Below are 24963 nucleotides of genomic sequence, written 5' to 3'. Positions count from 1 at the left end.
CACAAAGACCCAGATGAATCAGACCACTCCTGCTACAAGTACCTGCTTCATGTTAGGTCTTTGTGCTATTTTTCTGTCATGGATAACTACTGATTTTTAGGATCCTTTATGCTTCTGACTGTTATCATCTTCACAGTTTTCTGTTTCAAGTTACTCTTGAGCCATTATGCTGGAATTTTCACTGAGGATGCAGCCAGCATAGAAATTAAACAACAAGAGGCTAAAACTTGGCTCATCTCTGGTTGAGACATTTAAACTGGAGTAACTCCTTTGTTCTACAGGTCCTAATATACATGACAGGAGTGTGACAGCCCATTTTGCAGCTGTGGCCATTTGCAAGGGGACATATGGTAAGTCAATGTCTAAGGTAGAAATCGCACCAGATGTGGAACTTAATGATCTTTCAAGCAAGAAAGATAGATGAAGAGAAGTACCTGTCCTAGGCTTGTTATTTACATTCCTTTTCTTCCAAATGTTACAAGCTTTGCTTCTTTGTAAAGATATCCTGCCAAGGAACTGGTAAATGACAGCCCTTTCCCCAGCTCATTAATAGTCTAGCTACCCATGGTCTAAATCTTGGAATTGAAAGGTTAGAAAGAACAAGATAAAAAAATGATCAGATGATTGCAGAACAGCAGCAGCAGAGAGAAGCAGTGTTGGAGAACTCTCCTGGTTTGACTGACTCCCAAAGCCTGCATGGCCTTGATGCAAGAAGGTCCCACACTGTACCATGTTCTCAGTCTGTACCCCATTCAGTGGAAGAACCAGTTCCCATGAGTTCAGCACTTGTCCAGACAGTCTGTGTTCCAGTATTATTCACACGCCCTCAATTGTACTAACCTTCCAGAGAGGTTAATCTCAGCTCTGCTGAGATAAGCAGACGGAAACCCCAGCAGGCAGGAATTTCCCACTTAACTTTGTACAGAAGAGCTGAGATCAGAGAAACACAAAGCCATATCACACATGCTGGATACTACACAGCAGAAACTGTAAAAGAGTCACATACTAAAAAGTAACTTTCAAAGTGACAGAGAACAAGCAGGCAAACAGGCACACACAGGCAAGTTGTGGGCTGCCTCCCAAAGCCAAGCAGCAGGTTCATCATGAACCAACAACTTCAAAACTGTCTCTTCGATTTTCTTGTCTTTCCTATGTATATAGTGCCAAACCCCTACCTAGCCAAGCCTTCACAGCTGAATGAAAGCAGAATGTTACAGTATTGAGAGAAGAAGCCTGGATTAATCAACATGTTTTCAAGAGATCAGTGAATTTATCATTAAACAGGAATTGCACAGTAGCCGTTTCCAGCTTCTTGCATGTTGATAAGTTTTCCTGGACTGCTAACCACTACAGATAATTTTGTATAGCTGGGCACTGTCATGTACCTCACCAATCAAACTAAATAGAATCCTCAAAACTGCTTTGTGAGTAGTAATTTAGAGCATTTTATTTTGCATCCACATGTTGAGCTTGTGAAGCCTGCAGACTGTCTGTAGTTGGAGACCAAGCTGAACTCTAACACAGAGGCAGAAAAGGATAACTCTCAGCACCTTGCAGCCTTACTGATGGTTAGGAGTTCAGGAGATGTGTGAGGAATGAAGGCAGTACAGTTGATTCTACAAATACACAATTATCTGGAGAAGAATTAATTTTTCTTCCTCAAAGCACATGAAAAAGACAATTTTTCTATTCATATGGTCAGAGATTCATTCTCCTGATCATCTATGCCTGGCTACAGGCAAATTAGGCAGGAGAAATATTTGTTGAAGAGATAAAGGAGTATCCAAATGCACTGCCAGGATGTGGAACATATGTGGAAACTCCTAAATCACTAGGTAAGCACTGTCAGATAAACCACTGGTAGATCTCCTACCTTCACCAGTCCCTGCAGAGGTGGATTCCTGCTCCTGTACCTCCCTCTCTGTCTGAGTCTCGGCATTCTGCAGCTGAGGTGCCAAGGTCTGGGTACCCTGTGATGTCACAGAGGTGGGGGGATTTCGGGGTTGTAGGCCTATGGCATTCATCAGGCCCATGTCCCTGTCTGTTCTCCATGTAGCTCTGCTGGTTCTGAAAAGAGAAAAACAAGTAAGACGAGGATCACTGGAGGCAACATGCCCAAACAAGACTGAAACACAAATGTGAGGCTCTTCTTGCCTCCAGTCCAACCAGGCACCTGCTTGCCACTCTGAGGATGGGGATGAAAGGAACTCTGACCTCTCCCTATTTACACACACTGGTCTCTTGAGTTTTAAGCCAATGGAGTCTTAGAGTCCACTCACCCTTCCACAGAAGCAGCGTGACTCACAGGCACAGAGAGATGTCCCTGCAGCATCATTAATCCTATAGAACAACTGTCTTGGAGTCAGTGCACTGAGGAGGCAGCACAATGTGCAGTGCAGAAGCACAAACACAAAAAACATCCTGCACTGCAGGATGTTTTAACTCCCCTGGATGTAGCCTGTATCCCTTCCCTCCTTTGGACTTCCTGGTTTGTCAGCATCACACATGAATGCACTCCAGCAGGCATTTCTGCCCATTCCAGTCAGACAAGAGAAATCCTGTGTTCTCAAAAGCAAACAACAGGAACCACCTCAAGGCTCATTAGCTTCTCAGACTCGAACAGCTGAAGTGTACAATGCTACAGCTGAATCTTGACAATGCCACAACACTCTTTTCTAAACTGACCTCTAAGTGCTGGGAATGGTAAAGAGATTCAAGGAAAAGACTGCCTCATTCACAATCTTTTTTTCATAAGGCTTTGAAACCTGCTACACTTTTTTGCTCTCTTTGAGCTAGCTCATTCTGGACCAATATTTCTGCCTTCAAGCTGCCATTATACCAGACTGAGTATGCACTGTCAAGAACTTAAATAGTGGCAATATCCTCTCATATAGAAGAGTAAAGAATCTCTACTGCTTATTTTTCACCAACAATCAGACCAAGGCTGTAGGGCAGCCAACACATTAGCCTTGTAAACAAGCTCACAACCTTCCTGGTATGCTGAAGCTCACAACTCAGAAACACAACTAACACCTTCTTGCTAAGAACAGCTGCCTTAAGGAGAAATACTTGTAACTGTGGCAAGAAGCAATGGACTGCACTATCACCCTTGTGTTTAGAACAACAACATGTACATCACTGGTCAGACTGGAACAGCCAATGTGGATATCAGGGGATTTAGCTTTATTTTTAGAGTTTAGTTTATTGCTGAGAAACAGTTGTCCCATGACCAGCAATTAAAAAGATGAAAATCAGTCACCAGGTCAGCACCATAGATTTGCCCTTTTCTCTGTGAACTCCCCCGTTCTTCAGTTACCCTCCCAAGGCCATTTGCTTTACATGGTGTCTTTGACACATCAAGCCCCACAAGTTCCTCCCACAGCTGTTACTGGGGCCCTGAATGACACATGTACTTTACTATCACTGGCACTTTTGGGCACTGAATGTCACTTGCTGGAAAAAGGTCAGGTGACCCAAATAGGCAATGTCAAAGGGGGAGAAAATTGCATATTTAAAGCTGCCACTGATAAGGGAACAAAGAAGTGATGTTGTCAGAATCTAACAAATTCAGCAGAAAGGGTCAGGTGTCGCTAACCCAACACCCAGGAGACTCACCCGGGCCGCTCAGTATTCCTGCTGCTGGAATGCACAGTGAAGACATTCTCATTCAGCTGGTCCCAGTGGTACTCAACTCCAGAGTTTAAGGCCCTTAAAATGCCAAAGAAGGAAAAAATATTAGCACGACAGGACACTGTTCAAGCCAGCACACATTACACCCCCACACAGCATGAAGAATAGTGTTGATTCCTGACCTACAGAAACTGCAGATCTACCTCAGTTCACATTTTCATTAAAAGGGCTTGTCAACATAAACCACCCTGCAAACATAGTGCTGTATTACCAGATTACTCTGGAATATTCCATTCATTTCAATTCAGTATTAACACCAAGACACAGCAACAAGAGCAGAGAGATTTTCAGGAAATGAAGACATACAACTGTGTGTATAAAATCAGGTTACCCTAACTCCAAGTAGCTACACAAAGAATTGGAATGGAAAGGCCAATTCTCCCTGTGGTGTCTGCAAGCACTTCATGCACTAGGTAATGGTCAGTAAGACACTGCTCTTATTCAACATTTAATTTATTTGTAACTGATTCTCATTCTACCAATAAATAACCTTTTATACATCCCTCTCACTGATAGCCACTGTGGAGCAAGGCCAGATGTAAAGGATATTTTAACTAATTTCCACAGAAGAGCTTGTGCTGCATCAACAGCATCTGTGTCTGAAAAGTCCAAACTTGAATTTTGCACCTCATGCTACTAAGTATAATGGAATAGCCAACACTCTGGAAACCTCTCACAGAACATTTCCCCAAAAGATACACCAAGTCAGGGCTTACTGCTCACAGGAACAGACACGCTTATCAACCATTGCTGAAGACAACAGACAATCACAGACATGAAACCACCATAATGCTGCAAGTAAACATCTCACCAAGAATAAGGTGAGAGCAAATCCAGCTTACTCTGTGCCATACAGAAATGTCACAGGATGGGCACTCACTATGCAGACCAAGGCAGCACAGAGATCTCCAATCTACTGCTGTATTCCACTTTCAGAAGCACTCTGGACTGTATTACCATGGAAGGCCCTTCCTGGAGTGTTTGCCACACCATGCTGACAGCTCATATGAACTGGCCTGGGAGTTATGAAATGGTGCTGTGTACCACTACATAGCTGCTGGACTGCACACACCTGATGGTGCTGGGTTCAGAGGTAGCAGTTCTGTGCAGTGGTCACAGCAAAGCAAGTGGGGGGAAAAAACCCAAACCAACAAAATAAGGCCTGTGTAAACACAAGGGAACTGTGTCTGAAGAGCTTCCATCACCCTGCAGTTAGTCTCAGAACTAGGGGTAGTCCCAAAATCTGAAGGAAGGATTCATGACAAATACTTGGTAGCTGGTTATGGCTCAGGCACAAACAAGATGTTTTATATACATATAAAAACTGTTGTTCCTGTAAAGAGATGCCTCAGCAGAACAGGCAAGAACCCCAGCTCCCAGGATGCTGCAGGTCAGACACACTGCACTGGGAAAGCAGTATATACTGGAGGCCTGGGGCTAGGCTGCCAGGATGACAGCACCCCAGGTTAGGACCCAGGGTGAGAGATGAACAGAATTAGGTCAACAAAATCACACATGGAGGCTACAAGAAGTAACCAGACATTGCTTTTCTGTTTTTTATGCTGAGCTAGTCCTGTGCTGCATTATACTCCATGAAAGCACTTGCCAATGAGATGCTGATTTACAAAGGGTTCTGAGTTTACTGACAGATGGGAACTTGTCATTAAAACCGTGCCAGTCCCTCTGGCTGCTCCATCCCCTGCCTAATATACTGGCTGAGGCTTAGCTGTCACACTTTGTTGTCTGCGAAGGAACACAGTCCCTAGGCAAGAGATACTTTCTGACCTCAAAGTTAGTCAAAATTTCCATAAAAAGTCTACTGTGCTTTGTATCTACAGCTATTACACAACAGAGCTAAGCTGACCCACGCTCTCCTCCCTCTTCTTCCACATGTCTTCATGCTACCAAAGAACAGGCATGGTCCCCCACAGCTACATACATGATTGGCATTCTTGCCTATGTGTGCCTTACTCATCATGGCCAGCTTGCCAGCTCCCAAGACAAGAAGCTAGAAGACTGCAAAGCTTCCCCTAGGCCAAGATGGGAGCTGACATACCGTATTTCCTCTCCTCCCCCAAACACTGTGTTCCTGCAGTACATAGAAAGTCCATCTCCTGCACACACACTTCTTTGAGTGGATCAATTTCATTTTTACAAAAGCATCATGCTACCAACCTGAGATGCAGTACACCAGATGAAAAGCTTCTGGCCTTGCAGGAGCTATTCTGCAGGGTCTCACTACTGCACAGTTGGGTTGCTGGATAGCAAAGTCCACTCTAACTCCATGCCATCAATTTGCACATGGTGAAATCAACAGGATTCAATTTAATATATAACTTTTCATACTGGTTTTAAACGCTGCAATTTATCAACTGAGCTTTGCTGCCAGGGTCCTATTAGCTATTCCTTTACTGCCAGAGAATCAAGGGCTTTTCCTTCCTTCCCTAGAAGGAGGACCTGTAGCAGATGGTGCCACTGCTCCAGCTGCTAACTCTGGGAACACTGATATACAGGCTTAAGCCATGGTCACTACACCTGGCCACAATGGGAGTTCAACATTCTCAGCACCACTTCAACCTGGCTTTTTAGTTTGGTCTAAGTGTGTCTCCCTGCTGGGCAAAAACAGCTGGCAGTCCCTGCAGCAGCAAGCATCTTTAGTGCCACCTTTCAGCACTGTCTCCCTTTGGCTGACTACACAACTCACCCTTTCCCAACTCTACCTCTTGCAAAAGTCATAAGGCCCTCATCATCTTTGTCCTCTTCTGTATGCATCTGTGTATCTCTGAGCTGGAATCCACACTGGTCTCTTCACAGCCTAAGATCAATATCAAGATTGCTCCTGATTAGGTTTTCCAGCCTTTAGATGACTGATTGAGCCTACAGAAGAGATGTTTAAGACTGCATGGAGATACAGCGAGCAAAGTGTACACCTGAACTTATCAGAGGGCATTGTTTGGGCACTACCTTTTATATGAAGACCATAATTCCTCTTCTTAATGAATCAAAATTTCATCAAAGATATGCTGCTATTGTGTGGGCTAAATGCCAGTTTTAACATCATACTTGCATTAGAAACTTGATCACATAATCACATCTTAAACCAACTTCAGTACACAACAAGATGTATGTGATAATCAAAATTACCTTGGTTTAAATCAGTTAAGCTTAAGACATGCTCTGGTTTAGCCACACCTATCTAAAATAGTGCAATCTCCCTTTTCAGAAAGCCTAAAGGTTTTTTAGCTCCCATTGCAAAATACTGCTTGAATTTTGTAAATGAGCAGCCTTTCACAGTACGTTTCCCAGGAGATTTGCAAATCAAGGCCTGACGATTCATTTCAAAGAAGCAGAGCTTACACTGGAGAAATGAATATTTTTCAGGTAATGTAAGCATTTAACTTTTGCTTCATCAAACTCTAGACATAGAAATGCTAGAAGCACTTTACATTTTTCAAGGCATAAGGTAGAAGCTCTGTGTAGCATGGAGCCACTTGGATGTGGATACAGTAAAAAGGACATTTGTTGCCCAGGGCTTTAGGGTGAAAAATTGCAATTCTCCACACTGTGTCAGTCATGGACAGTGAAGTCCACTTAGTCAAGTTCTTACTTTCTTCCCTTTTATGGCTGTCACTAAGCTCTTTAAGCCCTCCCTGGAAATTTCCATTAGCTTTGTTACATGCAGAGCTGCTCACAGCCTGGATTTCCCAGCAGGGATCTGTTCTAAGATGGACTTTTCCTTCACGCTTGTGTCCAGCTCACATTATTAACGAGCTTGGAAAGGATGAAGGGCACAGACTTGCAGGCTTTGCAGAAAGTCAAATAAGGATTCAGAGTGTAGCCTGTTAACTACCAAGAGCCAGCAGCTTAGCAAGCCTCTCCCTCTACGTGGAGGTATTACCTACACAGCTCAGTTATGTCTCCAGGAAGAATCTAGGACCAAGTACCAGGAATTAATGACAACATTATTAACAAATTACAAGAGAGCTGAAATACAATTTACTGCATTTGCTTAACCAGTATTTGAAGGGTAAATTGACAAAGCACAGGTCAGCATAAACAGACTCAAATGTCTGGGTAGCCCCCGCAGCTGGCAAATCCAAAACTGGGAGCTGAAGAGGAGGAGGGATTAGGATGAAAATTCCCCAACTCTACCATAACAATACAGCTCAGGAGCATGACAGCAAGACAAAACAACCCATAATTTGCAAGTAGGGTATGCATGTCCAGGAAGGCATAAATAGCACTTACTACCTTTTCACTTATATCATCAGGGGACGATTTAAGTGAAATCTGAAGAAGGCAACAGCAATGAACAAATGCACTGCTCTCCTCCTTCACATCCTGCCACATGGAAAGGCCCAACAGCAGCCCACTTTTTTGCTATAGTACCAAATTAAACTTTGATTACAATCCTGTTGCCTGCAATCCCATATAAAAATATCAGCACTCATTATGAAAATAAAAACTGTGGCTAGCCCAACACAGAAAGGAAGATGCACAGTGATGCCATTGCAATGCACCTGATATTCATGCTGCCAAGTCTGCTTTCTACACAAAAGAAAATACTCCTTAAAGCTGATTTCTCAAATATACTGTCCAGTACTCAAGATCACTAAATGCAAGCACATAAAACCAGGTTAGTTTACAAAGGATTTGAATTTACTGAGACATGCTTTCTTCCCTTTGTGTAAACTTGTCATTCTTAAGCCATTCAAACTGTATCAAGGAAACAGAGTGAGCTACAAGAGAGCAAGGTGACACTATGCTAAGGAACAGTAATCTATTGTCCTGATTTGGGAAGGAAGAAGCAGCACACACTATCTCGTGCAGTGAATTGCAATGCTGGCCAGATTCCAGATGCATCCTTGTCAGCAGCTCATTATCTCTGCCAGTGTGGTGATGATCAGCACAGCAAGCCCATCCCTAGCTCCCATGATTAGCTAGGCAACGGTATTGTTAGTACAAGGCGAAGTTTGGCACTCCCAGCAGCTGCCTGGATAGGAAAACAATAATTTCTAACGCCCTACTTCATAAATATTTAGCTTTCTGTGCAGGCGATGAACCACGTGCAGAGACAAATCCAAGTGAAAACTGGCTGCAGTGCAAGCTGTATGGAACCAGCAAATGGGATTTCTGGAGTCATTCTGCAGGGCAGTAGCTCCCCTTGACCAACAAGAGGTGGCAGCTTCATTGGCACCAGCCCATGTGCAACTAGCCCAGGGAAGGGCACAAGACTCAGTACAGGAATTCAAGGAACACAAGATCTGCAGTTTATGATCGACAACCACAGATATTTAAATGACAGATGACATCATCCTGTTCATCACATTGACATGAATGATGCATGTAACAGCAGTCTCATTTTTACTTCTCACATAACCCACTAATTTTCCAGAATCCTGCAAATTTTGCCTGTGTGAAAATCAGCAACCATCCAGAAACATATCCTGACACCTATTTGAATTGTCCAAGGTGCAGAAGCAGGACAGCAAGCAGCTTGGTGCAGCTGGTAGCTGTGTGCCTGCTTCAGGGAGGGTGCCAACTCAGCTTAGAATACTTTGAGACAACTGGTCCTGTTCATTTGATTGTGCACTCCTGACAGCTGGGTTAAATGCTGGGTTTTTTGAAAATGCTGTATTCAAACTCACACCATTTACATAAGGTCAGCCTTATACAGCTGGTGGCACCAGTAGCCAATATTCAGTAGTTCCTCTGTCTCAATTATGTGAACACATACAGGTTTGTTCTGCATACCAGTGGACATCTGAAGCTGGATCAAGCTCATGATCTTGTGGCCAGTGGCTAAGATTTAGATGGAAGGAATACCCCTAACAGCCATCTTCCCTGAGCAAAATTTTGGTATCTTAGCTAAGGAAGAGAGTCATCAGTCAGCTAAGCTGGTAGGTACTTCAGAGAGAAAGAAGAGGGAGTGAAACAAAACAGAGATTAATACAATAGGAACCTAAACAGAATAGTCTCTTCTGATCTACAGGACCACAATAGCTAAAAACTAAGTGACTTCCAGGAGTCAGCATCTGCAACCCACCTACAGATTGTATGTAGAAGATAAGCAGACTCATAAAATAATTTGAAATGGATGACATGCCACCTGAAAGCATTAAGAGGAATTTGTCTTATATTCCATGGGAGAAGTCTTCAATTAAGAATCAGTCTTCCAACACATTCAACAGGATTAACAAATGGAAATTAAGCACCAAGACAATGACAGTGCAGAAAGAAAAGAGTTTAGTATAAAAGTGTGGATGATTATCTTGGGGACTCAAGTACAAATATTGAGGTTAAGAGTGCTGCACTTAAAGAAATGCAAGATTGCACAGAAAAACCTGTGTTGAGAATAAGGACAAGTAAAGTCCCTCTCTGACAGCCTTCATTCTGCCAAAACACCAGAACAGTTTTTAAAAGCAATTTTCCCAGAACTTTTTGCACTACTGTCATGCAAACACGGTGTCATAGGAAGTTGTAACTTGTATCGTGTTTATGATAAAAAGAGCACAGCACCCAGGCCAAATAGCCTGGAATAAACAAGGCAGAAATAGATCAAATAAGAATTTCCTGAATTTTCACTTGTTTTCTTCACACTAAATCTTGCCAGTCTGCCATGGTATCCTTTGTTATCAGCTCCAACCACACCATGCACCAGGTAGGGGCACCTCTGGAAGGTAAATCAGAGATTCCAGAACACACAGCTTAAAGGTCTTCAAGCGAGCACAATTCAGCTTGATATTATCATACACACAGCTCTAAAGATAGATAACTTGCTTAAGTCCTCTAAAGGCTTGTTAATTGCTTGAAGTGATTACAGGCAGACTATACTCCAAGTAAGCTTGAACCCTCAGAATATCTTAGGCTGTTTATGATCTACCAGCACTTCCAGTGGCTTAGACAATCTAGGATGTTAGGAGTCTTTGAGGGCGTGCAAATTGCTTATGCCTTCTAAGGCCTTAAAACATCTTAATCTGCTACAACTGCTCAGAGCCAGTCACTCTTCAGTCATATTTGAATTTTCGTTACTCTTTTAGCAGAAACTAACATTGATGAAGCAGACTTGTTTTGTAGATATTACACCAGCAAACTAAACCAGGAAAATGCATCTAGAACACAAGAAAGCAACATCAAAATAAGTTTTTAAAATTAGCAAGCGTAGCAAATCTTATTTTTAATGGAACATTGGAAGGTGCACACACAAAGCTGCCAAGCTCCAGAACCAAGATCTTGGTTTGATCAAATCTCAGTGAGATCCACAGGACAAACAAAGTTTTTTAATCTTCAGCAGCTTTGAAATTATCCAACTGAAAAATATTCTGTTTAGCATACAGGGGAAACTGTCTCAAAAAAAAAAAAAAAAAAAAAAAGGAAAAGAAGAAAAAAATCATCAAGAACCTCAAATTGCAATTATTACTCCAATTACTGACAGTTTGTAGACATGAAGTTAAGAGCATTTGCAGAAGGATTTAAAATAAGGAAAGAAAATGAAAAAAACACATAAAAAACCTGGTAGTTTTATTTGTCAGCTGTATTCATTAGCAGAGTCCTGCTGGAAAAAAAAGGCATAACGGACACCAAATAAAACTCCACAAATAATATGGATTAAAGACTGGAAAATTAAAGAAAATCTTATTGGAAAGCCAAGGAAGTAAACAAGTGAACAAGGAAGGTCTAGTATAGATCCGTGGAGAAAAGGTTATAAGACAGCCAGAGAACTTGTGCTGCAAGAGAGGGAAAAGACATTCTAAAAATAAATATGAGGAAAATGGTATTAGAATGAAAAAAGGTCTATTCGTTTGTGAGGCTAACGACAAAAATCAATGATGTTTCAAAGTGGACAAGATATTGAACTCTCTTCTCTGAAGTCTCCACTTATAAAATATCCAAGTGTACTTGTGCATTTAGGGAGCAAGAAATATGCCAGACATAGCAGCTAGTTGCATTCATTTAGAATTTTTTTTGAAGTTAACTTTTTTGAGTCATTCGCACCTGTTTTTTAATGTTACCAAAAAAAAAAGAGGAAATGACAAAAGGGCAAAAAAGCCAACTTAGTACCATTCTTCAAAAAGAAAACCATACTTAAAACTGACTATTATTGTCTTTTTAAGTGTAACTTTTATTCTTAAAGAGAGCAATATAACAAATAGAAAAAAGAAAGTATATTGAAACAATGAAAGAGTGAGCCACACGCAGTAGGCAGTTAGTAAAATAATTGCTCGCATGAAATTTAACTGCTTTTGAAGACAGAATTAGAAAAAAGTACAGAAAGAAAAGGTGGCAGGTGTGATCTGAATAGATGTAAGTGAAGCATTTGGTAACTGTTTTTACAGCACATGGCTGTGCTCTTACAAAAAGTGCTACTGAGAACTAGTTAGGACCTGCAGAAGCCAGTGATGCAGTACAAACTGGTGAATACCAGGCTACAATTTCATAACACAGAGCTCTGCACCAAGTTCCCTTTCTCATGGTGGAAAATAAATGTCACTAAGTAGTCAGTGCTACAGTATATCTTGAAGAACTGGGTGAAGGAAATGAACTTGCTAATAACTGACGACTTAAAGCAGCTTTCAAAATTTATCTTTAGGAATCATAGACATACTAAGTGGAATTTTATGAGGGGAACTTTCACTTAATGCCATGAGTCTTCCTGGATATCCCATTCACATACAAAAAGGGAAAAAGAATAAAAAATGTTATTAGAATGGAAATACTGCTTCAAGCCTCCATTTTAGCACTATAGTTCTAGTTCTGTAACTCTAGTTACATTGCAACTGCAATGATCAAGCCTCTTGGCACTGAGGTTTACCTAGGCTTCCTTGCAGTATTTGGAAAGAATTAATTTTGTTTTTTTTTTAAATGCATGAATAACAGAATCCAAATGTATGCTTGCAGGATGCATCTATAGTGCAAAATTGACCATCTTTCATCCTTTTATCAATGAAAAGCATCTTTTATCCTCATTTAGACAATTCAATGTATCTTGTGGTTAGCAGGCAGCAGAAGTCCAGGACATGCATTCATTTCCCTGTTAAAGACCCACTGCAGATGCTGCCTTTCAAAAGGCCATTTGCAGGGAGGACTCAGACATAAATAGTATCTACAGCTAGCCCAGTTAACAGTTGTGAGAACATTCCCTACGCAGGGCTGCTAACATCCCTTGGTTACACATGAAGGAAGACAGCTCCTCCTTCTGTCTCCTTGTTTACTCCATCCTCCAGAAGGTATTCTTAAGAGGCACAGGATGTATCTTATGCTGCTGAAAGCATCATGGCTGGAGGCTGCAGAGCCTGAGGAATGGAGCCAGCCAGAGGCAAGACGTGCTGTGCCAGGCAGCTGCATAGATTACCATCTCTTTACCAATGCTGATAACTAGATGTAGACACATTGTCCCCATCAGTAGATGGGAGGATATGCCATTCTCAGAGGAAAAAAAAAAAAAAAGATTGGCACACACAGATAAATGCAATGATCACTTTCCTTGCAAAGCATAGAAATTCATCATAAAGAGAATTTTCCCAGAATAATTTCATGTTAGAGGCAGATCTCACTCCAAAGAATTAAAATATGCACACTGAATAGCACTAAATCAGTTTGAGACTCTCCACACCTACTTCCCAATGAAAGAAATCTAAGGAATGCTGCCTCTGAACCAGATGCATCTTAAGGGGTATATGAATTCCATTACCAGAGGCTCTGACTGCTGAAGAAATCCCTCCTCTCTTGTGGATGCCTGCATTTAAAAGCTAGCCTTAGACAAGGTGCTTCAGGAGCTTGAAGTTTTCTCAGAACAGTGAGGTTTCTGGAATGGTACTTGCAAAAGCATGTGAGCACTGAGCCCTTCCAGAACCTGTTCCTGAGCAAAGGCGAGTGGATAGTCAAGATGAAACAACAAACAATTGATATTTGGATCCCTGCCTTTCTCCCATGGCAGCTCTCCACAAGCAAAGACAGCAAAGGGCAGCACAAAGTCTGCTCCTGACCACTTTTGGTCTCACATTTTTTTATGTTTCACAAGACAGGTTATGTTTGAGATGCTTCATCAGGGATGTTTCTGAAGGGCAAAGCTCTTGTTGAGATGTAAAAGGATAGGAAAGGTTATGAGCATTAAGAATCAAATTCCTTTTTAATTCAGGAGAGGTGTTTCTACCATGTAAGACAGACATGAGGATTTCATTCCATGACACAAACCCAAAGATTCAGAAACTGAATCAAACCTCAAAGTATGCAGAATCAAGAAAGATGCACAAAACTTTACTGAAGATATCAGTTACAAAGGATGTCAGGTAGAATGTAGCAAGGTGAAAACATTCTTGGGGAGGCTAAAAAGCACTAGCAGACATGCAGAAAAGTTAGTGTGCAGCAGGACAGAGGATGGGGGGAATTCAAACTGTTCTGTATCACTTCCTGTGATAGACCTCCAGGCCACAGCTGAGTAGTACATAGTTCACTTCACTTCCTAAATGGAGCACACTACCTCATGTGGTATGCCTGAAGGGATTCCTGTTTATTCTGACATGGCTCTTACACTGAATATCACTGTTATTAATTTAGTGTCTTGATTTAACTTAGTGGTCCCTACCCTCGAAAACATGGCAGCCTCAGAACCTTCCAATACCCCACTTTTGGACTGAACACAAATTCATCTTAACCCAAAAAGCACAGATTACCACATGTTAATATGAAGCCATGTGCAAGCAGATAGCAGACTCATGATCTAACGTGTATGCAAGTCTACCAGTCTGCAACTTTGACAACAGTGTTGTATTGGCAATTACAAGACCCTAGGGAAAGAAAAAGGCTGTTACAACCTCATAAAGACTGCAACCTGTTTCCAAGCCACATCTAAGCCAACACTCTCTTATCAGCAAGATTTGCCTGTGAATCACAGACCTGAGTCCTCTTGCCTCAGCTCCAAGATTAGACTCGTGAAAAGTAAATATTTTCTCCTGTTGATCACTTGTAGAGGAAGTTATTTCTAAAAGCTGGGTTACTGTTGCACAGGAATCCAATCCCCTGGGTTCTTACACATGGGCCATTCCTCAAAGACTCAAGATTCAGAGGGTAAAGTACACAAAGTTTTTAACAGATCATACAGATCTGCTCTCACCTCCCTAGAGCACAACAGCTCTGAGAGCCAACTTGTCAACACCTGTTAAGATGGGAACCTACAGTTTAAAATATCAAAACCTGCCTCATGGCTCAGCAGTCCAGTCTCACCTTCAGTCTCAAGTATTCATGTCATACACTTGTCTCTGCAAGCCGAGCTGCATTTCCAAACAATTGGGTCTTTTGCATCCACCCAATCAACGTACAGGCTATTGCAGAAATCACCTGGCTGCCACCTTCCTCTAATTTGCAGTAACAACCTAGTCATAGTCAATTTGTACTTTCTTGCTCTCCAATAAAAACATATATATATATATATATATATATATATATATATATATATGTATCTAGTTCCAAATTGCTAGCCCCGTTATGCCAGTATTGAAGCAGCCAGGTGGCAATATGCTCACCTGGATGACAGATGAAATATTTTCATTTATATAGGTGTTGGAATAGTCAGGCATGGATTCACCAAAGGGAAATCACGCTTAGCCAACCTGATTGCCTTCTACAATGGGAATACTGGTTGGATAGATGAGGGAAGAACAGTGGATGTTGTCTACCTTGACTTCTGCAAGCCTTGTAACACTGTCCCCCATGATATGCTCATAGGCAGATGGGACCTGCAGGATGGAATAGTGGATTGAGGTGGCTGAATGGCAGGTCTCAGAGGGTCATGATCAGTAGCACAGAGTCCAGTTGGAAGCTTGTAACCAATGGTATCCTCTAAGGGTTAATATTGGGCCCAGGACTGTTTGATTTGTTCATCAATGACTTAGATGAAGGGGAAGATGCCTCCTCAGCAAATTTAATGATGACACAAAGCTGGGATGGCTGATATCCCTAGGTACTGCACTGCCATTCAGGAGGACCTCAACAGGAACACCAGAAGGACAGAGAAGAACTGACTGAAATTCAAAAAAGGCATGTGCAAGCCCTGAACCTGGGAACCTGTACCAGCACAGGCTGAGGGCTGATCTGCTGGAATGCAGCTCTGTGGAGAAGCAAATGGGGGTCCTGGTGGACAAACTGTTAATGAGTCAGCAGTGCCCTTGTGGCCAAGAAGGCCAATGAAATCCTGGAATGTACTAGGAAGAGCTTTAACAGCTCTTTGACAGGTCAAGAGAGTGACCCTGCCCCTCTACCCAGCCCTGGTGAGGCCAAATCAGAAGAACTGTGTCCAGTTCTGGATTTCTCAGGACAAGAGGCACATGGAGCTCCTGAAGCAGATCCAGTGGAGGGCTACACTGATGACTAGGGGACTGAAGAGAGGGTGTCAAGAGGATGGAGCCAGGCTCTTCTTGGCAGTGCAGGCCAAGAAGCAAATGGGCAGAAACTAGAACACAAAGTTCCACCAAAACAAGAGGAATGACTTCCTTATGTGCAGGTGACTGAGCACTGAAACAGGTTGCTCAGTGAGATTTCACCATCTCCTTCCCTGAAGATATTAAAAGGCCATCTGGTCACTATCCTGAGTTATGTGCTCAAAGGGATGCTGCTTGACCAGAAGATGGACTAGATGTCTTCAACAGTCACTTTCAACCTTGACCATCCTGTGACATACATTTAAATAGTTCTTGTTCCTTGGATATTTATGGAAGGCTATATAATCCCCTCCTTATCTTTCCTTTCTAGCCTTGATAAAGACTCCACACTGCAGATTTTCCTAGCTGTTCTCCTGATCCCACTATCAAACACTCTAAGCTACTGTGCCAGTTAACAGGCAAATTTTAAACTATTCCAGCTTATATATTGAGCTTCTTCTACACTCATATTAATATTTTGCCATCTCTGCTGTTAAGCACCTTGTATTTCATCCTAGAACTAATTTTTTTCTTACAGCCTCATGTATTGATGGCTTAATCACCCACAATCAACCAAAACCTCAGGTCTTTCTCCTCCTCCATCATTTCATCTACTGAACTCTGTGTAATTAGTCATTAAGTGCACTTTGTACTGTTAAGTTCTTATTTCTATAGCTCCAGTCACTTTCACAGCAATCCAATTCCTTTGCAATACTTCAATTTTTTCTGCAATGACAAAGCTATGCGACATCCTCAGCAAATTTATTCAATGCACCCTTACCAGCCATTAGTGTAAATAGTATTAATCAACCAGCTCCAGAACTGTTTTTGTAAAGAAGTCCAATGACCTCTTTTTTGACAGAGTCCAGATGTCAGTAATGTTGTATTCTTTCCTTCAACCCACTCTTTACCTGGTCTTGTTCTAATTCTTCAGAAATTAACCAGATTTATTGTAGTTCCAACACAGCAACTGCCTTACTAAACCACAGATATGTTAGACTTGGAGCAAATCCCTGGCTGACACTTTTATTAGAAATAAAACCATAAAACTCTCAAGGACAAGTACAGAACCTACTGTACTCCACTTTAGTCAAATCACAATGCATTTGATCCCACTTTCCATGGATTTTATTTTACTTACCTTCAAAATATACCCTATAAATTTGTGTACTGAGATTACAATTATGGACTGCCAACATAATACAACCTTGCCATTTCCATTCTTAACTAGTGTTTCTTTTGAACACTGGGAGGAATATTTGCTTAGCATCCCATCACGAGTCCATGGAGCTTCAAGTTATGCCTTTTTGTCTTCTTTTTTCTGGTCAGCTTGTACTTCCAGTCTACTCATTTAAATCCTCTATTTGAAGAACAGCTGCTATTTCAATCTGTTTATATGATTCCTGTAGTACTTGGTTTCAAATGCCTCCATTGCATATGGGAATTAAGACCCAGGGAATCACAACAATCTCTGTTGTTTGCTACTGACCACAGTTTTCTTTGCCAAATTAGAACAGTGGAGGGATTTCAGCAGTAGAGCTTTTCCTGCTGTTTGCTAGACTATCCTCCATACAGTAGTACTCTATCAATTGCTGAATCCTGCATTTAGTATTTGTCTTCCACTGTATTACTGTGTATGGAATCCACATAAATATTTTTCATTTTTCTCCCTCACTTCTAAAGTTAAAGTCAATACACATACCAATCTCAAACCAAGTTTATTAAGTCAGGAACTACTGAGAGGGCATCCACATATCAGGATTTTTCCTTTCTCTAAGGATCTGACATGTAGATCTGGAACAGATACCACTTCTACTCTGATAGAACCTCATTCACCTTTGTTTTCTGATATTAGTGCCTCAATGCAAATTATACAGCTCAGTGAGTATTTATACTTTCATGGTGAGATTTACAAGTCATTCTTGACTGTTGTTGGTCTATGAAATGGTGTAGTTGAGAACAGAACACATCAGGTGTCCCACTCCATAAAGAACCCACCAGTCCTTGTGGGGACTTTACAATTATCACCAGAAGCATCAATCACTCTAATCCACCAGCAGGAAACCTGTTGAAAGCATTTTTGTCAACCCACCCAATAAATCTCCCACTTATACAGCCACCTTGTTTCATGTTCACATACAAAACATTCTATTTTTGTTGGGATTGTGCATAATTAACATGGTGAGCTAAGGTTTTACACAGATGTTGCAGAAGGGCTGATTATGCTTCCATAACATAGCATGAAAGTGTTTATGTTGACTCTTTAATTAGTGAGGTGCCAAGAAGAGACATGTCACTCACTTTGGGGTACTGCAAGCACTGGAATGTGGAAATGTGGAGTGGAAATGTAATATAGGGTGTGTGAAGTCAGGACAGCCAGATCAAGCTTGACTCTGCAGTATTCAATCAAAGAATCCACCCTCAGGGAGACTTCACTTCCCTGGGTTCTCATCCAAACTCATCTCATAAACCATAATCAGTAGACTAAATCTTAACTACTTTTCTATGCTAAAAATAACTTAGAATATTCTCCAGTTCAAGAAGAGCCATTATTCTCGAATAATTCCTCTGCTTAGAAAATACAGCAACTGTTCTTAAAGAAAGCCACTTATCCTGGGAGTGATTATAGCTTATTCCTAACAGTAGCTTGTAGAACTTTGTGTATAAATAAGGCCTTGATGAAAGATCTTGTTCAAGAGAACAAGGAGGCTGTTTGAAAAGCACTGCCATTCTGTACTACCAAAACTGGTCTAATCTGAATTCCAACCACAGACTTCACCAGAAGGCGGTGCTGAATTAGTCACTGTTACAATTGTATATATTTACTTTGATTTAAGCTAGTGGTTCTAAACTGACAATATGACTCTCCTCAAGCACCACATGCCTGATGTCATGGCACAACAGATGGAGTCCACATGCATGTGGTATGACCACCAGCAGTGCTGTAAGTTTCTAGCTGCCAGCTTTTCAGTTCCAAGGAACTACAGCAAGTGAAGCACGACCCAAAAGAATACCAAGGTAGTTTAGTACCAGGAAATAACTGAAGCAGAGAAACCCCTGAAGTGCTCCTGCAGCATAAAAGAAACATGGTTTCAAAAGAATACTTGGACAACACAATGGAGAGAAGGGTTCAACAAAATATGATTCAGATACTCCTCAAAACACTGAAAGCAATATGTGTCACTGTCATCATCTGTGTTAGACCATAACTAAATTAGCTTGTGTTGAATTGTAAGCTTACAAAGGGCCAATTACACCCTTCACAGCTCTATATAAATTAAAGAGAACTGAAATGTACATGTCACACCACTGGGCTTTAAGTAAGGATACCAAAATAATTCACTGGCTTGCTCATAATCATGACAAAAATCTTTGCAGTTCACAGAAGCTCTTGCTTGAATACTGTAAAAAGTATTTGATAATTCTAGGCCAGCAACTTTCAATTTGGTTGGTGGCCTTCAGGAGACCCTTGAAGGCTGAGAAAAGCGAGCATATTACTAACTCAAATTTCCAGTCAATGAAAACCTTCAGCAGTCTATAAATCCAGAGAGACTGAAAGGCACTACACTAGTCATACAAGAAATAAAGAATCCAGAAATCGACATGGGAATAAACATGACATGGGAAATAACATGAGCTAACGAGATGCACTTCAAACACTACAAAGTTTACCATCAGCAAAATAAATACTGATTCTAAGAGACGCTGGTAAACACTGTGGCAGTCCAAAAGAAATATTAGGAATTGTGATTTTTTTGGATCCCTCAAGCACAAGGAAAGCCATGTTATCCCCACCACCCTGAGAATGGCTCAAGCAGTTACATCTCCATGTGAGCAAGCGCTTACTCTGGTCGGCAGATCACCAGGTCCCCTTTGTTGGTGCCATACGCCAACCCCAGGCCCGGCTCGGGCAGCCAGCGAGCAGAGTTTATGCTGACGTGTCTTCTCTGGTCGGCAGGCATCGGGTACAGAACGTTGAAAACTCTCTGCAACAATAACAGCAGATTACTTGACAGGACAATGCAAGGCAGGAGAGCCAAGAAGGCTCAAACAAATTTCCCTGCAGCAGCACAGATGGCCACAGAGACGTGTCACTTCACAGGACATTGCAAGAAATCACTAAATCAGCACTGAGAGTAAGCAGCTGCTAGAAATGCACATACTTATGCCCTTAAATCTTTAATAGGCTGACTGGCACACAGCTATGAAGCATCCAGCAACCAGAACAGGGTACACTTAGAACAACCCATTTAGCCCAAAAATATGATACATGGAAACATAAAAACGAAAGCATGGGAAATAGAAAAAGCAGTAATGAGTCATCCTGGCTATCTAGAATAGACAGAGACAAGATGTTTCAGTGTACTGGACCATTAAAGTATCGGGACTCTGGGTAGGACTGAAGACTGCATTTATAAGACCAAACCATTATGAGAATTTCTGCAGAAATTTAGCTACTAAACTGTTATCACTGCAACTAACATAGACTTGGAATCTGGACTTTCAATGGGATAAATCCAAGGTGAAATATAGTTTTTTATTAGATTTTCTAATGGGCAAGCATCCAGCCATCATAAAACCTTTCCTCCAGACTCCACAGAAAAGGGGATGGTGGTGAACCAGTAAGCAGAGAAGGAAATGATGGTATGCTAAAACAACAGGATAAATCTTGATGCGAATGCACACCAACCACTACTGCACTGCTGAAGTAACTTGAAGTAAATAATTAGAAGCCATTGGGATGGGACTTATTGACTAAATGGGGCCACTTTACTCCATAGCTCTGCTGTCCACTGCATATCTTGTGTGTTTGACAATTTAACTTGAGAAGCATGAGTCAGGGATTACTTAACTAAGTGCTATCTAATAGCTAATACCCAGAACCTTTACCCTGACCATCCTATATGCAGACAAAGTCAGAGCAAAACAATATAGTTACATTATTTCCCATCACCAGTAACAAATTTAACTGCTCCTCTGAGAAGGCCACATTAGACAAGAAAAAAGATTTCTCTGTATGGCAGAAGCTGGCTGCTCTTTGCCTACTAACTGCTGAGTGATAGCAGTTAGTGCATTCAGAGAAGCCCAGCATCTTGGCAAAAGGAACAGGTCTTTAGGGGCTTAACAAATAAGCCAGGTCTGACCCATCTCTATCATGTTGGTCCCATTCCCCTGCCCTGCCTTGCTTGCTGGGGCAGCAGGGAGGGAAGAGCAAGGGAGAAACAGAAGTAGGGGGGAAATCAGATGCACATCTGTTACCATGGAGATTAGGGTGCATTCTTAAATGGGAAGATTGGATTTGGAGGAGAAGGAAGAAGGGGAAATGGAGGGATCTGCCAGAACCAGGAGCATAAACTCATAAAACAAGTATTCTGAATCTCTCAAGACTGCAAGGGTCTTCCATCATATCCTTCTTTGGCAAGTCAGAAACAAACAGTTTCTCTTCTACTGAGAATGGCTTTGTCATATCCCAGGAAGTCACCACCTCCCAGATGGCATTACCCCTTGCACAGCTGTTGTCCCACACGTTCCATAACCAACCACACCAAGGCAGGAGACTTGCTGGTCACAGCTGAATTTTACTGCTTTTCCTGCTTTGCAATAAATAGCACCCCATGGAAAATGCTCCTCCAAGGACATGAGTCTGCTTTTGAAACCTGTAAGTGCTGGCTGAGGGCTGAATCTCAAAGACAAGATAGCTTTAAAATTCTGCATCAGAATAGTTGCTTCATCATTCCACTCCATTCAATTCTAAACAGCTTGTCACGCTGAAGAGCTCCCCTCCCCTGCTGCTTCCCACTCCCACGCTAATGGGACAACTCCATGCAGTGTTAAGGGTGATGACATCCGTGCGTGTGGTAATTAGTACATAAAAAGAGAAAGCAGCTGTACTGGCATAATCACCACTCGCAGCAGTAACCAGGCCCCAGCTAATCAATCTGATGCAGTCATACAGACTGTCTGCTGCAATCGCATCCATTAGCAAGACCCCCTACTCTATACACAGAGTGGAAAAAAAAGTTCAAGTTCCTTCAACATCAGCAGGTCCTTCTCTTCAAAGAAGGTCAGAACTCTGCCAGGAAGCATTATTTGCCATAGATCACAGCTAATTCCTTTTGGATTTCTTTTCTTTTTTTCCTTCTTGTTTCAATTGCTAAATCTTATAAAAAGTTACTTCAACCCAAGTAGTCAGCCTGAAAACATATCACAGACTGACCATACCTCCTTGCTGTGGATTGTTCAGGCTTTGTAATTCTGAACTTCCAGGAAAATTACTCAGGTTACTACAGGAATCCTACATAAACACACAACTCTCCAGCTTCTAGGTCAAGTGATTGCTGCCAACCCTTAAATCTAAAATTAACAATACAAACACAAAAACGTGATAATTCAACAATTTCTTTTCATTAAGACCAGTCCACAGATTAATTGCAGACCATGTGCAAAAGCCACGTTGATGGCCAAGGGTTCAGGAATCAGTTCAGAATCACCATTGTAAAAGTGCAGTGATTGATCTTTAAAGAGCCCCACCATACTCTACCAGTTTCCACAGAGCTTATTTTTAACAGTGTAGCACTTTCAGTTAGGAAATACACTATACCACCCGTTATCAGCCCATAATCACCGTCAGCAGTCACACAAAGCTTCCATGCTCTTCACCATAACCAATGTCAAACTGTTCTTAGCATCACTACACTATACTATACTATACAGCATTACTATACTACCAATTCACACAGCCACACCATTACATGTGGCAATTGAGCATTTTACAAAGTTGGCAGCTGCCTTTATGTCGAGATGCTCTTTTGAAATAGTTTTGAATGGTATGTTTAACTACAAACACTGTGAAGTCAGAGGAGTGTGAGCTTCAGAACCCATCCATGAAGCTTAAGCCCTAACAGATAATACAATTATAGCAAGCATTGCTGTTCTTGCAACAACAATGACATCTAAATATCATTTCAGTACATATGACAGGTCCTACTCCTTCCCTTTAGGGCCCCATGATCCAGCCCGAATTATACAGAACAGTTGCTTGACCTGTACTTATGTTTGTAGAAAAACATGTCTCCACACTTTGCCAGAGATTCCAGAAGTCTTCTGTCATTTCAGGGAATCCATGCCTCCTTGAGGTTAGGTAATGTCAGGAAGTTAAAAAGTCTCCCTGTAGAAAAACCAAAACTGTCTAGGTAGCTAAACTTCCACACACAGGGCAACTTATACCAAGGGAAAGCAACACTCACTAAAGAAACAAGTTGGATGCTTCCACTCCACATCTCTGTAATCATGAAGTGTGGGGAAAGATTTGGTTGAGCAATTTTTGTCTGCATTTTCTATTTCCAAAAACTGCACTAGAAGCAACTACTTATCTCTTTGGTGTGCCTTTTCCATCCTCACTCAACAGGAGTGGGCATGTACATCATGCACCAGACTCTCTAAAGCTGCTTTCATTGCTTCATAGCCATAGGAGAAGATGGTTCAAAGAAAGCAGGGCTATAAGGCATGAAGATAAGGAAAAAAATAGGCCCTCACATTATTCAACAAACAAGCTGCATTTGGAGTGCAAAGGCCACTTCAATGCCACTGCTGCTGCTTCCCCTCCAACTTGTCACTGCTGTCACATCAGTACAGTCACACCTGTCACAGCCACAAACTTAGGTATTTACTTATGGCAGAATGCCAGGAGAGGCTGCATGACAATCAACAGCCTCAAGGAATCTTTCTCAACATCTCTTCCTCAATGTCAAGCTGACAGGCCCAGGGCACAATACATAAGCACAGAGCTAGACAGTTAATTTATACCTGCCCTGGAGCGGTGAGAAAACTTTTTGCTAATAGTCTCTGCTACATCCTCATTATTCAGCTAGTCCTTCTGTCTTCCCCTCCCATTCTGTATTAGGGAAGATGCTGCTTTTTAATAACACCCTTCAAATTCCACCTTTCCCCCATTTCTGGCATGTGGCAACACTAAAAAGCTGGACAGCACAACTGCCAGGATCCTGTCAAGCATCAAAGCAGCAGCAGGCTGCCCCAAGCCTGTGCTCCTGCTGCCAGTTGGCCACGGTGCTGCTCCGCTCGGCTGATCCAAAGCAGAGGCACCGCATCATCTGCACAGCCACCTCTGTGCTCCAGCCCTTCCCTCCTCCAAGGAGAGCAATGAAAAGCAGGGGACTGCTGAGCACTGCTTGTTTGGCAGAGTGAGACCTTTCTTCTCTCTGGCACTGAGGAAAGAACAAACATGTTTTGAAGCTGGAGAAGAGAAAGTTTTGGCACAAGCAGGTAGGAAAACTCAGCAGGAACTCTTGCTTTTTATCTTTTTTAATTCAATAGAGACACTTCTGCTCTCGACTAGATGCATCTGCTTTCGAGATGCCAATAAATTTCCAGCCATTACCTCTGCTTAGCCTAAGCAGTAAGCTGGCTATTAGATCAGCCTTGATAAAGACTGCTTGGGAAGGGGGTGCAGCTGTTGTCTCCTTCACATGGGGAGATCCTGCCATCCCTGAAGCAGATAAGGTGGGTTTGTAAATCACCAGCCTAAAACATAATTATTAATTTTCAACTGAATTAACACTGCCACCAAAGGCTGACAGACAATGAAAACACACAGGGAAAGAAATATCTGATGTGTTAAATGCTATAGAAACCTCTTTGAGGACTGGTAAAATACACAGTTTCACAGCTACTCTGAGCTGGGTTGCCAAAGAGCTCCAGAAAGGATCATTTATCTCTGCTGGATGAATACAACTGTAATGGCAGCCAATAATTGTACTTCTCACCTCCACAGATTAAAAGTTTGTATTGCTAAACAAAGTGCTCTTCATATTGGTACAGGTTATACTACCACAGTGAT

The 24963-nt window shown here is 41.8% G+C and overlaps 1 protein-coding gene across 3 annotated transcripts in view; it reads right to left on the bottom strand.

Moving 5' to 3' along the window:
* Positions 1 to 24963, bottom strand: part of AMBRA1 (autophagy and beclin 1 regulator 1) — a 128194-nt gene that overhangs the window by 8347 nt on the left and 94884 nt on the right. For all 3 annotated transcript variants that reach the window (XM_079309212.1, XM_079309214.1, XM_079309213.1), the window contains 3 exons: positions 19953 to 20092; positions 3616 to 3708; positions 1874 to 2067 (listed from right to left, as the gene is read on the bottom strand). In XM_079309212.1, coding sequence (XP_079165338.1) covers positions 1874 to 2067; positions 3616 to 3708; positions 19953 to 20092 — 427 coding nt within the window. The remainder of the gene's footprint in view (positions 1 to 1873; positions 2068 to 3615; positions 3709 to 19952; positions 20093 to 24963) is intronic.

Source organism: Erithacus rubecula (genome assembly GCF_903797595.1).
Source record: "Erithacus rubecula genome assembly, chromosome: 6".
Classification (NCBI taxonomy): Eukaryota; Metazoa; Chordata; class Aves; order Passeriformes; family Muscicapidae; genus Erithacus; species Erithacus rubecula.
This window is presented reverse-complemented; position numbering and strand designations above follow the sequence as displayed.